Source organism: Somniosus microcephalus, unplaced genomic scaffold (assembly GCF_052327205.1).
Source record: "Somniosus microcephalus isolate GS21.2 unplaced genomic scaffold, FLI_Smic_1.0 scaffold1985, whole genome shotgun sequence".
Classification (NCBI taxonomy): Eukaryota; Metazoa; Chordata; class Chondrichthyes; order Squaliformes; family Somniosidae; genus Somniosus; species Somniosus microcephalus.
In genome coordinates, this window is record NW_028227172.1 from 1 (window position 1) to 14,105 (window position 14,105).

At 52.5% G+C, this 14,105-nt stretch overlaps 1 protein-coding gene across 1 annotated transcript; it reads left to right on the forward strand.

Annotated features, from left to right (window-relative positions):
- Window positions 1-3,157: 3,157 nt before the first annotated feature.
- LOC147080152 (axin-2-like) lies at window positions 3,158-13,765 on the forward strand. The gene is made up of 5 exons (XM_085981247.1): window positions 3,158-3,890; window positions 8,711-8,851; window positions 9,636-10,138; window positions 12,000-12,185; window positions 13,459-13,765. The coding sequence occupies exons 1-5, from the start codon at window positions 3,702-3,704 to the stop codon at window positions 13,748-13,750; spliced, it is 1,311 nt and encodes a 436-aa protein (XP_085837373.1). The 5' UTR covers window positions 3,158-3,701; the 3' UTR covers window positions 13,751-13,765.
- Window positions 13,766-14,105: the final 340 nt, after the last annotated feature.

A 14,105-nucleotide genomic window follows, 5' to 3' on the forward strand; every position in this document is an offset into this window, starting at 1 on the left:
CTTCCCTCTCTCTCTCTCCTTCCCTCTCTCTCTCCTTCCCCCTCTCTCTCTCCTCTTCCCTCTCTCTCTCTCTCTCTCTCTCTCTTTCCCTCTCTCTCTCTCTCTCTCCTTCCCACACAGACAAACTCATTTATTTATATATATATATATATATATATATATATATATATATATAAAAATTATTTCTACTTTTCATAACAACATGCCCTCAAAAAAACCATTGGCACCGCCGGGCACTCCAGCTATTGTATATAAAAGGATAGTGGTGTCTGTCTGTCTGTCTGTCCGCTATACACTCAAAAGTTATAGAGCGTACCTACACATATGTTATATCAAAAGAAAGCTGATGATCAGGGGAGTGTCATAGGCGTATTTACTTTTTGGTCAGACAAACATTGTTTGGACAGTATACAAAAAACATTCAAAAATCCGCTCATTAGCGGTTGACCAATCCTACCGCTCATTAGCATTGAGTGACGTGATGGTTGACCAATCCTACAGTTCAGTGACCTGGATGGTTGACCAATCGGTGCGTCACGGGGGGCGTTTCATTCCGTGTGTGGGTGGGCCTAATCCTGCAGCCTCCCGAAACGTCGCCGCCATTTTTAAATACTGACAGCACCAGCACAACAAACCCCCACATTGCGGCTCCGGCACAGTATCCCGCTCCCGGCCTGCCGGAGCGGGAGCTGAATTGGGGTCACTCGGGCCGGGCCTGACAACTGCTCAGCCCGAGACACAGAGCGGGGGAGCGGCAGCGGCTGGCCGTCAACCACGCAGCCCTGCAAACTGCCGTTTAAAAAAAAAAAAAAAAAGCCTAGGCAACGCCGGGCCCCCCCAGCTAGTATATATCTGGAGTTTACCATGTTCCTCTGCAGAAACCCAGATTTGCAAACTTCATGCTATTGCACTCTTATCACCTGCTGCATTACAGTTGGTTTGGAGCGGGCGAGGGCTGAAAACTAAAAATGGAGCTTCATTTTTTTTTTAAAACCTGTTGTTTAACAGCACAGGATGAACAGCAAGAAATGAGTAATTTGCACAAACAGGACTGGCAATCACCGACTGGCTTTGTTTCTGCACAGGATGGGGATGGGGGGAGAGGGAGGTTTATCAACAGAAGGCAAAACAAGCTCTAATTAACAAGTAGAGGCACTTTTAACACGGGGATAAATGAGATGCGGAGGCAATCTCTCTGATCAGAGTTTACTTTCCTGTTTAAAATAAGGTGCGATGTAGATTTCTCCTCTTCTCGATAATCAGGGAAAGGCGAGAGCTGTTTTTTTCTTCTCTCTCGCTTATATCTTATTTATGGATTTGGTTTTGACGCAGGGGGCAGGCTTGCTGTGCAAACTTCAAACATTACCTTATCTTACAAACCAAGCTTTTGATGTTGGCAAGATCAGACGCTTGCTTCAGAACAGCTGCCAACTAAAAGACGCCAGGCGCATATGCGCATGAGTTTGAGCCTTTCAAAGCAGCAGAGGAGCTGCATCAGGCCCAGGTCACGCACATCTGGGCCTTAAACGGTTAGATAATTGGGCCTCTTTTAAATGGCAGTTGATTGGTGCCGGCAACATTAAATCAATAGGTTGCCACAAACTGATCGGGGTCCAGTTTAAAGGCTTATTTAAAATACCGCTTCAGGAAGGTTTCTCGATAGCTGATTCGAAACATAAGCTGCTTGCCTTGGGAGCGTTGTTAAGGGGTGGGGAGAACGGTAGGCCCAAAAACCCTGAGATTATTTCCACCTCCAGATTCGCTAGGCAGTGAGTGCTCTCTGTGCTTATTTTGCGACAGGAAAAAAAAACATCTTCACCAGCCGAAACACTTTCAGTATCGCTTTTTTTAATGTTATCGCTTCAATTACTTGCACCCACATCACCACCAGCACCTGCAGATCTGGAATTACCACTGTTGCTTCACCCAGGTGAGGTATGATGTAAAAAGACTACTGAGCCCTTGGTTTGAGTATAAAACAAGGCTTTAATCAACTGTTTCACAACCATGAGATTCTAGTTACATCACTAGTTCCTGGTTACAGAAACATCCTGAGCAAGCTGGGCCCACGCCCGAGTATTTATACTCCTTGGACAGCGCCACCAGCTGGCCGCCCAGTGTTACTTCATGAGCCTTGATGAGATTCATGACCAGGTACAGCTGGTAATATTCTCTCTGGGCACAGCCCGAGTTCAAACGTTCGGGAGGTGTCGTACCACTGGCCAGGCATCCTTCAGAAACTTTTAACAGTTCATTTGAATTTGTGCTATTTGTGGGTAATTCCAGCCCACCGGGAATATTCTGATCATGAAGTCATGAATTGCACATCCCACTGAGTTTTTTATAACACAAATTTGGATAGTTCTGCAGCAGTGTGAAGATTTCACACTGCCCACTTTGCTGAACTTCTGGTGACAGCAATGAATCTCACTTGGACTCAGAAGATATTGAGATGGTGGTTGCTGTCTGGCAGGTAGTTGGCACAGGATCTTTGGCATAAGGCAGCTGTTGTCAATTGTTAAACTCAAATGTTATTTCAAGTGGGCAACGCCAATTTTATAATCAGCTTTATCCAGGAGGGGAGGGGAGGGCCAACATTTAATTTCCTCCGCCCCCCTTCCATTGTGTTTTTAAATGTTCAATATCCTGGTGGTGCTGCACTTACCCTCGTGAGGAAGAAACCTGTGCCTGTTGTTTGAGGGGAGAGCGGGTGTAGCTTATCTTGGGGCGAAAGGGTGGACCTTATTGTGGGCAGGAAACAGCAGAAAAAAGAGCTTGCATTTCTATGGCGCCTTTCACAACCTCAGGTCGTCCCAAAGCGCTTTACAGCCAATGAAGTACTTTTTGAAGTGTAGCCACTGTTGTAGTGTAGGAAACCCAGCAGCCAATTTGCGCACAGCAAGCTCCCACAAACAGCTGACCAGATAATCTGTTTTAGTGATTTTTTTTGAGGGATAAATATCAGCCAGGACACCAGGGAGAACTCCCCCCCCCCCCTGCTCTTCTTCGAAATAGTGCCATGGGATCTTTTACATCCACCTGAGAGCACAGACGGGGCCTCGGATTTTACGTCTCGTCCGAAAGGCGGCACCACCGACAGTGCAGCACTCCCTCAGTACTGCACTGGGAGTGTCAACATGCAATTTGTGCTCGAGTCTCCTGGAGTGGGACTTGAACCCACAACCTTCTGACTCAGAGGCGAGAGAGCTGCCACACAATCACACTGCTCTCGCATGACCTCTAGTGGCTGGCCACCTCAGTGGGACTCTGGCAGGGGCCTCTTGGGTGCAGTTAGTGAGTGGTTGGGGGGAACTGATAGTAACTGGCCAACAAATAGAAGGGTTCATAGCCTGGAAATCCAAAACCTGCACCCTGGGGTCTGATGGCCCAGCCTGTCAGCGGTTGTAGAACGTGGAAGAGGGAGGTCGGGGGAGTGAGTGAACATCCCACAATAAAGCACAGCATTACCTTTAATAATTGGAATATTTCTGCTACCTTTTTAGGTGGTTACAGGATCTGTCCCTTTCCATGTCTTAAACTCTCCTATCTTTCTGGACAGGTCTCTACGATCGAGAAGCTGGTTTGAATCTGATTGCAGCGTTCTATGTGAGCTGAAATTGACAAGCACATCAGTACAAAGGGAGGAGCAGGTTAACACAGGCAGTGAAGAACGGGGTTGGGGGGGGGGGGGGTTCCCCAGAATGCCTGTGGCTATCTCCGCCCTGGGTGACACGCAGGACGTACCGTTCATCCTCCCGCACTCCTCTCACATTCTGTTTTTTTTTTTTTGCAGAGATGGGATCCCTCCATACCGACATAAGAAGCAGCAACAGCGGGAAATGCACCGCAGTGTCAAGGCTAACGGCCAAGTCTCACTACCTCACTTTCCTGTAAGTGTCCCGGCGCCCGCCTCCTGTGTGTCCAGTTTCTCTACCTCTCTCTCTCTAAGATGCTCCTTAAAACCGACCTCTTTGACCAAGCTTTTGCTCATCTGTCCTAATATCCCCTTAAAGTGGCTCGGTGTAAACCTTTGTCTGATTTACGCTCTTGTGAAGCGCCTTGGGACGTTTTACTACATTAAAGGCGCTGTATAAATGCATGTTGTTGTTGTGTACAATGCAACATTTGGGGTCTGTGCGTGTTAATGTCATTTATGACAAATTCCACCGCACCAGGATCCTGCACTATATAAACGTGACTCTAGATCTCGGGGCAGATTCCCTGCTCAGATGTGGTTGAAACTATATCAGCTTGGTTTCAGATCTCCCTGGGGCAGCCCTGCGTTCCACTCTGGGAGAGAGATGCCTACAGATGTGCACCTGTGTGTTTGCGGTTTGCGAACTGTTCAGGGGTGGCACTAGTAACCAAACCAAAAGTAATTTAACATGAAATCTGTGCTCTGCGATCTGATTGGTATCAGTTGGCGTAGTACTGAGCCACACAGAATAGGACCACCCCAGGTTCCACCCTGAGTTAGCTGATGATTGGGCTCCACCACTAGACCCAGCGCTCCTGACATCACTGACTCCTTGTGTATAAAATTGTGAGGGGCCTAGATAGAGTGGGGTCAACAACCAGGGGGCATAGATTTAAAGTAATTGGTAGGAGGTTTAGAAGAGATTTGAGGAAAAATTTCTTCACCCAGAAGGGTGGTGGGGGTCTGGAACTCACTGCCTAAAAAGGGTGGTAGAGGCAGAAACCCTCACCACATTTAAAAAGTGCTTGGATGTTCACCTGAAGTGCCATAACCTACAGGGCTACAGACCAAGAGCTGGAAAGTGGGATTAGGCTGGATAGCCCCTTGTTAGCTGGCGCAGACACGATGGGCTTAAATGGCCTCATTCTGTGCTGTAAATTCTAGGATTCCTCCTGGAATAAGTGGGGATGCATGTGTGCTCACGTGCATGGGTCAAGTGAAAGTATGATCAGGTTCTCCTCTGATACCGATAGTCTGCTGACACCCAGGACATGAAGAATAGCCGCATGCAACCGGACAGTGGAACTGTACCCCAGTGAGAATCAGTGTTTGTGGAACTGTACCCCAGTGAGAATCAGTGACTGTGGAACTGTACCCCAGTGAGAATCAGTGTTTGTGGAACTGTACCCCAGTGAGAGTCAGTGTCTGTGGAACTGTACCCCAGTGAGAATCAGTGTTTGTGGAACTGTACCCCAGTGAGTGTCAGTGTCTGTGGAACTGTACCCCAGTGAGAGTCAGTGCCTGTGGAACTGTACCCCAGTGAGAGTCAGTGCCTGTGGAACTGTACCCCAGTGAGAATCAGTGTTCGTGGAACTGTACCCCAGTGAGTGTCAGTGTCTGTGGAACTGTACCCCAGTGAGAGTCAGTGCCTGTGGAACTGTACCCCAGTGAGAGTCAGTGTCTGTGGAACCCGTACCCCAGTGAGAGTCCGTGTCTGTGGAACTGTACCCCAGTGAGAGTCAGTGTTTGTGGAACTGTACCCCAGTGAGAATCAGTGTCTGTGGAACTGTACCCCAGTGAGAATCAGTGTCTGTGGAACTGTACCCCAGTGAGAATCAGTGTTTGTGGAACTGTACCCCAGTGAGAGTCAGTGTCTGTGGAACTGTACCCCAGTGAGAGTCCGTGTCTGTGGAACTGTACCCCAGTGAGAGTCAGTGTTTGTGGAACTGTACCCCAGTGAGAGTCAGTGTTTGTGGAACTGTACCCCAGTGAGAATCAGTGTCTGTGGAACTGTACCCCAGTGAGAATCAGTGTCTGTGGAACTGTACCCCAGTGAGAATCAGTGTTTGTGGAACTGTACCCCAGTGAGAGTCAGTGTCTGTGGAACTGTACCCCAGTGAGTGTCAGTGTCTGTGGAACTGTACCCCAGTGAGAGTCAGTGTCTGTGGAACTGTACCCCAGTGAGAGTCAGTGTCTGTGGAACTGTACCCCAGTGAGAGTCAGTGTCTGTGGAACTGTACCCCAGTGAGAGTCAGTGTCTGTGGAACTGTACCCCAGTGAGAGTCAGTGTCTGTGGAACTGTACCCCAGTGAGAGTCAGTGTCTGTGGAACTGTACCCCAGTGAGAGTCAGTGTCTGTGGAACTGTACCCCAGTGAGAGTCATTGTCTGTGGAACTGTACCCCAGTGAGAGTCAGTGTCTGTGGAACTGTACCCCATTGAGAGTCAGTGCCTGTGGAACTGTACCCCAGTGAGAGTCAGTGTCTGTGGAACCCGTACCCCAGTGAGAGTCCGTGTCTGTGGAACTGTACCCCAGTGAGAGTCGGTGTCTGTGGATCTGTACCCCAGCGAGAGTCAGTCTCTGTGGATCTGTACCCCAGCGAGAGTCAGTGTCTGTGGATCTGTACCCCAGTGAGAGTCAGTTTCTGTGGAACTCATGCCCCAGTGAGAATCAGTGTCTGTGGGAACTGTACCCCAGTGAGAGTCCGTCTCTCTGGAACTGTACCCCATTGAGAGTCTGTCTGTGGAACTGTACCCCAGTGAGAGCCAGTGTCTGTGGAACTGTACCCCAGTGAGAGTCAGTGTCTGTGGAACTGTACCCCAGTGAGAGTCGGTGTCTGTGGAACTGTACCCCAGTGAGAGTCGGTGTCTGTGGAACTGTACCCCAGTGAGAGTCAGTGTCTGTGGAACTGTACACCAGTGAGAGTCAGTGTCTGTGGAATTGTACCCCAGTGAGAGTCAGTGTCTGTGGGACCCGTACCCCAGTGAGAGTCGGTGTCTGTGGAACTGTACCCCAGTGAGAGTCCGTGTCTGTGGAACTGTACCCCAGTGAGAGTCCGTGTCTGTGGGACCCATACCCCAGTGAGAATCAGTGTCTGTGGGACCCGTACCCCAGTGAGAGTCGGTGTCTGTGGAACTGTACCCCAGTGAGAGTCCGTGTCTGTGGAACTGTACCCCAGTGAGAGTCCGTGTCTGTGGGACCCATACCCCAGTGAGAATCAGTGTCTGTGGGACCCGTACCCCAGTGAGAGTCAGTGTCTGTGGAACTGTACCCCAGTGAGAGTCCGTGTCTGTGGGACCCGTACCCCAGTGAGAGTCAGTGTCTGTGGGACCCGTACCCCAGTGAGAGTCCGTGTTTGTGGAACCCATACCCCAGTGAGAGTCCGTGTTTGAGGAACCCGTACCCCAGTGAGAGTCCGTGTTTGTGGAACTGTACCCCAGTGAGAGTCAATGTCTGTGGGACCCGTACCCCAGTATATATATGTGTGTGTGTGTGTGTGTGTGTGTGTGTGTGTGTGTGTGTGTGTGTGTGTGTGATAAGCAGGTTGCCACTGTACATTGTCAGGCCTTGTATAGAGACCCCTTGCTGCAGTTCGCCACCCCCCGACCCGGAATCTTTGTCACTCCCTCCCCAAGAAAAAAATAATTTGCACAAAAATCTCTTTCACCCGGCAAGAAAGGCTCCCGAGCTGTTGTCTCCAAAATGTGTTTTTTTTTTCTAAAAACAAAAATTGGAAACAACGAAAGTTCTATTGCCCGAGCTTGTAAATGAGATTATTTTGTCCTGGGGCTCCCAAATCGACATTCTCTGCCAGGCTGTGCTTTGATCAGGAGCTGAATAGAAGACGGCCAGTGTGTAAAGTGACAACTTCCAGCAGAGCTGCTTCTTTCTCTCCCCCTCGCATCATTGCTGCTGATATGCCGTTGCCTTAGAGAAGGCTTTTTTGCTTCAGCGGGTGGGTACGATGCCCAGCTTAAAAAGATGAGAGAGAGCCTGGGGTGGGGGTGGGGGAGGTGTTGAAGAGAGCGAGAGAGAGAGAGACGAGAGACTGACGGGAAGAAGGGATGGTATCCCTGGCAGTGGTCTGTCTCGCTCTCTCATGTTTGCCGTGGCTGGTGCAGGCCGTGCCTTGCCTTGCGATTCTCTGCTCCTGATCCACAGATAGCCTCCCTTCTCCCTTGATGGCCACGGCTTTCGTCAGCCAAGCCCAGCAGTGTAGCACAAGTAGCCTGCAGCTGATTCTCTTCACACTCTGTACAAAGAGACAGAAATGGAGAGCGAGGGAGTGAAAAAGAACACAGGAACTGTTGAGCCAACAGATCCTCAAAGCTACCCAGCATGCCGCCAGGAAATAAATTACCACAATTTCTCTGATCTGCACCCGTTTGACTCCATCTTCCCTCCGTTTTTTTATAATTTTCATTTTCTGTTTATAACCCACTTCAGTTAAAGATTCTTCCCTCCCGCCTTCATGTTTTTTTGATGTTAGACAACACCCTTTGAAGGAGCTCGAGACTTCTGTGAAGCTGCTGATGGGCTGGTTGTACTACAGAGGGAACGAGCAGGCCAACCAACTGCTCTCGCCCTAGGCCAGTGCTGGTGGGAAGGATGTCGCTCCATGAGGCCGCTGTAAGAAGCTCTTAAAATCCCCACCTCGGCGCCATGAGCAGGCAAACTGGCTTTACCCAAACACACAAGCGCATTAAAAGAAAAATAACAAAAGCATTGCTTCTGTTTTCTTTTCACTCGCTCGTTCTTTCTCTCTTTCTTGCTCTCTCGCTCTTTTGCTCTCTCTTGCGCGGACTCTCTCCTTCGCTCTCTCTCGCTCTTTCTTTCCCCCCGTTCTCTCGCTCTTTCTCCTTCGCTCTCTCTCCTTTCTTTCATTCTCACTTGCTCTTTCTTTCTCTCTCTCACTCTCGTTCTCTCTCCCACCCCTCCCCCCTTACTTCGAAATGTTTGGCTGATGGACGGGCTGCTAAATGTGGGCTCTGTGTTGTGCTCCCGCTCCGTGTAGAGGACTCACCGCCTTCCGAAGGAGATGACGCCCGTGGATCCGGCTACCTTCGCCGCTCAGCTCATCGCCCGGCTGGAGAAGCTCAAGCGGGAACGAGACACCATGGACAGCCTGGAAGAGAGGCTGCAGCAGATCAAAGAGGTAGGACTGCAAGCTCACCGAGGGGCTACCACCTCCAGAGCCCGCAGGCCGGGCGGGAGAGGGGAAAAGTCATTTTAATTCTACGCTCTTGAAACTCCAAGAAGGATTGAACAGTAACAGCGTGGGGGAAATCAATTGGTTTTTAAAATAGTCAGAGTCATTATACTGCGTGAAAGGTTACTTTCTCTGTGTAACTGCTGATTTTATTCGATTTCTCTCTCCAGCCACTGTTCTGATGAGGCAGTGCAGTCCCTTTTCAGATACTGATTGGGAATGAGGACAGTTTGAGTGAGGAGCTAGGGTGCCTGCACTATACTGAGACCCATTGCAGGCTAACATCCAGCACCTGCCCCTCCGCAGGGCTGAGGGGGATGTCTGCATTTATGTGGCACAATCTTGGGCGTGGGGTTGTAATTTTAACCTAACCCGCCCCTCGAGGAAACTGACGGGATCGAGTGCAACGCTGGTTTTACATTCGCCCAATTTTCCTCTCCATCGCAGTCAAACGGGGCGTAAAACCGGCATCCCGCCCGATCCCGTGGGATTCCCGCACAGAGAGTTGGGTTAAAATTAAGCCCCTATAGATTGTAGTATTGGCCATGGGTAAAACCTGGAGGGAGGGAGAGAGAGCGAGCGAGCAGGAGCTCACACCCATGGAGGAGTGTTGCAGAGGTCGGGGGAGGGATCTGTAAACGAGGAGTTGGGGGATGTGGCGTCGCAATCGTTTTTGTAGACTCTGCCTGCTCTCGGTGAATATTAAAAGCCCGTTTCTGTCTGACTGCAGGATGAAGGTGAAGATGGCGAATTCCCCACAGTAAAAGCACAGACAGAGACGGAAGCCACGCCATCCCAGCACCAGCCTCACCCACTCGCCCTCCTGCCCTCCGGGAACTGTGACGACGACCCGCAGGCCATCCTGGACGACCACTTGTCCCGGGTGCTGAAAACTCCAGGCTGCCAGTCCCCGGGAGTGGGGAGACACACTCCACCCTCCCAGACAGCAGACTGCCTCCGGGGGACAAAGTTTCAACAGGCCCCGGGGCCCCAGGCAGCCTCTCCGGGGGTGTCTAACAAAGGCTACGTCTCCAAACAGAGCACCAAGTACGTCCACCATCACTACATCCACCATCACACGGCCCCCAAGACAAAGGAGCAGATTGAAGCCGAGGCTGCCCAGCGAGTGCAGTGCCTCTGCCCTAGCAGCATGGACAATTGCTCCTACACCAAGTGTCGCAGCCACTCAAAGCTTGAAGTGCCGGCACTGCAAGTGGAACAGTTCACCTTTGGGTAAGAACTCAAAATTTTAGTTTGAAGTTTTATCTGCTCCCACCCCCACTCACCCTCTCCTCTCCTTGAGGGGGCAGCAATCTCCCTCCACCATCCCGACTCTGCACGCTTGCGAGACCGGTTAGCCAATTGGTGGGCTGTTTAATCATGGGGTACATCACGGCTCAGCCCCAGCCTGTTCACCCTCGGTGCCTGGACATGAGCACCCCTGGCCATCAGGATGGTGCTCAGGACCAGGAGCCCTGGCTGATGCATTCCCCTGTCCCCTGACCCAGAGGCCAATTATCGCAACCCCCACCTGCCAGTCCAGCAGAGACCAGCACAAATGGGGATGGAAGCTGGGATCTGCTGGTCTCTCTAACTCAGGAACACACCCAGCAGCACACTGACCAAGCACCAGGGGGCTAATCATGGAACACATTCTCTAATGATGTTATATGTGTAAAACCGAGCATAAAGTGATAGGGATTGCCTTCGATAACTCTACGGAAATGTTCTGTATGTTCCCTGTGGCCCACAGATCTGTAACTCTGCTAATACTGTCCAAGCTCCTTGCTGTTCTTCTGATGGCCACTAGGAGGTGCACCACAGCACCTTGGGGGAATTCAGCCCTTCCCCAATTCCCAGGTTCAGGAAGCTGTGATTAGGAACCGGAGGCAACAAGCCCCAGAGCTTCTCGCTCTCGGACCCTGAGCTCTGTCGCTCTTGGCCCCTGAGCTCGGACGCTGAGCGCTGTCCCTCTCGGACGGTGTTGCTCCCCTCGGTTACATCGTTCCTTTCGGTTGCTTGTTTGCAGCAGTTGTGTGTGCAGTGCAGTTAACGGGTTAACATTTTGGGTACAGTCGTTTTTCAATGTGTTGTCCTTAAAAATACAAACTTTTAAAAGTATATCGTCATCCTGCCCCCGTCAGGCTCCGATCCCCGGCCAGGACTGCTGCTCGTGAGTTGTCCACCAGGGGGCAGGTGTGAGCGGTGTTGGAATGCTGCTCCAATCACTGACTGACTTACCACAGTGGCGGCTGGGCCTGTGTGGGGAATGATGGCGAAACCCCTTGCCCCACCGCTCAGAGGCATGCTCGAGAGTTGCCTGTTGACCCAGGTTAACCTCCGTTTGGGGGGGGGGGGGGGTTGCGGTTCTACGACTTCTAGTGGGGCTCAGAGGCCTCACCGGGCAGGCATTGTTGCACGCGAGGACTGGTGCTGAGCACCCACGCTGGAGGGCAGAATGACTGAATCCCTCCTCATGCAGCACCCACACCGCTCGCCCACTCCCCAGCTGCGCTCCCTGGCTACGGATCAGCAGCTGCAAACTCGGGTGGATGGAGTCGAGATACAGATCAGCCGCGATCTCATTGAATGGCAGAACAGGCTCGAGGGGCTAAATGGCCTAGTCCTTTTTGCTCTGCTCCTAAGGCCCCCTGGCTCGGGGGGAACAGTGGCCTCTGGCGAGATCTGTTAACGCAGTACAGTGGGAGGGGGGCAATGGAAGGAGCAGCTTACTATACAACCCACTGTAGGCAACTGGCAGGGAGCGTCGCTTAAACAGAGGTGACACGGGGAGGGCGGAGTGGGGGGGTGGAAACGAGGCCCGGTGAGTCCTGGGGTTCAATTTGTGGCCTGCACTGAGCCACAAGATCACAGCTCAGGCTACAACCAGGCAGCTGGCCTTCTGTGCTCCTGGGTTAGGGGAGGGAGCCTGTGGAACTGTAACTGAGCGTGAGCCAGCATTTTCGGGAGAGGCTGAGAGTCAATGTGGTGTTAGTGACTTAATAAATGGAGGGTACAGGCGGCCCTCACTCCCTGGAACAGCAGAGGTCGAGGGGTTTCCACTGACTTATCTTTCCCTCTGTTTGACCCACAGCAGCAGGAATGGTTCCCTGCCAAAGAGGAGCTCGCAGGTGCCGGACTGTGTGGGCCCGATTCCCAGTGAGGGAGCTCTGCCTCTGTCCAGCCCCCAGCTCCCCGGTGAGGAAACAGACCGGGCCCAGAACGTGTGGCAGTGGATGCTGGAGAGCGAGCGACAGCCCAGCAAACACAGGCCCCACAGGTAAAGACTGAGCCTCCGGCCGGGATAGGTACTGTTCACTGTGTGAGAGCGTGCGTGTGTGTGTGAGAGCGTTTGTGCGTGCATGTGTGAGAGCGTGCGTGTGTCTGAGAGCGTGCGTGCATGTGTGAGAGCATGCGTTTCTGAGAGCGTGTGCGTACGTGTGAGAGAGCGTGCGTGAGAGCGTGCAGGTCTGAGAGCATGTGTGAGTGCGTGTGTCTGAGAGCGTGTGCATGTGAGAGCGTGTGCGTCTGAGAGCGTGTGAGTCTGAGAGCGTGTGAGTGTGTGTGTCTGAGAGTGAGTGTGTGTCTGAGAGCGTGTGCGTGCGTGAGAGCGTGTGCGTGCGTGAGCGTGTGCGTGTGTCTGAGAGCGTGTGCATGTGTGTGAGTGCGTGTGTCTGAGCGTGTGTGCGTATGTGTGAGAGCGTGTGCGTCTGAGAGCGTGTGTCTGAGAGTGAGTGCGTATGTGTGAGAGCGTGTGCGTCTGAGAGCGTGTGAGTGCATGTGTCTGAGTGAGTGCATGTGTCTGAGTGAGTGCGTGTGTCTGAGAGTGTGTGAGTGCATGTGTCTGAGTGAGTGCATGTGTCTGAGTGAGTGCGTGTGTCTGAGAGCGTGTGAGTGCATGTGTCTGAGAGTGTGAGTGCGTACGTGTGAGAGCGAGCGTGTGTGAGTGAACGTGTGTGAGCGTGCGTATGTCTGAGAGTGTGTATCTGAGGGTGCGTGTGTGTGTGCGTGCGTGTGTTTTTCCCCCTCATCACTATTAATTCCTCTCAAAACTTCAAAGTGCTTCTTTTTAGGAGTGAATAGCTCAGGCGGTGTAATTTAAAGCAGATTTAATATGGGGGAAAAATGCTTTTGTTTGCCCATCGCTGATCTACATTCCATGTCACCAAAGAGCTGTCAAAAAGCACAAACTCCCCGAAAACTCAGCTGTGGGAAGGCAGCGACTTGACTGAGCCACATGGACCAGCGAGGTCGGGGCTGAGAGAAGCTGACCCCAGCTGGGGTCCCCTACACTTGACCCCAGCGACCCCGAGCTAGGGAGAGGAAAGATACCAGCCCAAAGCTCCGACACCTGCTGACCTCTGGCGGAATCGCGTGTCTGTGAAAGTGTCAGATCGGGAAGGAGCGCGATGCCTCCCAAGGTCAAACGACACTCGGCTGTTTTGAGCTCGCACGTGTGAAGTATGGGGCGAAGCGGGGAGGGGCAGGGGGCTACTGATTATCGACCGCAGGTCAAAGAGCTGGAGTGATAAGAGACGATTCTCTCCCGCCAGTGTCCAGTGTATGAAGAAAGGAGGCACCAGCGACTGCTCGAGGGGCTCCGCGGCCGAGCGCAACAGCCGGCAGCACGTTGGCAGTGCTCATCAGCGGGGCAATGCTCAGCCATCACACCCCTTCATTCAGGACCCCGCCATGCCCCCTCTACCCCCGCCTAATACACTCGCACAACTGGAAGAGGCACGACGCCGGCTGGAGGAGGAGAAGAAAGTGTCCAAAACTCAGAAGCAAAGGTACGAGTGTTCTGTCTCACTTCCCCTTTATGGTGCTGCATTACCCGGGGCTTAATCTCCGACCCCTCACTAACTGTCCTCTCACTCTCACTCCCTCTCCCCCTCTCACTCACTCCCCGTCTCTCACTCTCTCTCCCCCCTCGCTCGCTCCCTCTCTCTCCCCCTCGCTCCCTCTCTCTCCCCCTCGCTCCCTCTCTCTCCCCCTCGCTCCCTCTCTCTCCCCCTCGCTCGCGCTCTCTCCCCCCTCGCTCGCGCTCTCTCCCCCCTCGCTCGCGCTCTCTCCCCCCTCGCTCGCGCTCTCTCCCCCCTCGCTCGCGCTCTCTCCCCCCTCGCTCGCGCTCTCTCCCCCCTCGCTCGCGCTCTCTCCCCCCTCGCTCGCGCTCTCTCCCCCCTCGCTCGCGCTCTCTCCC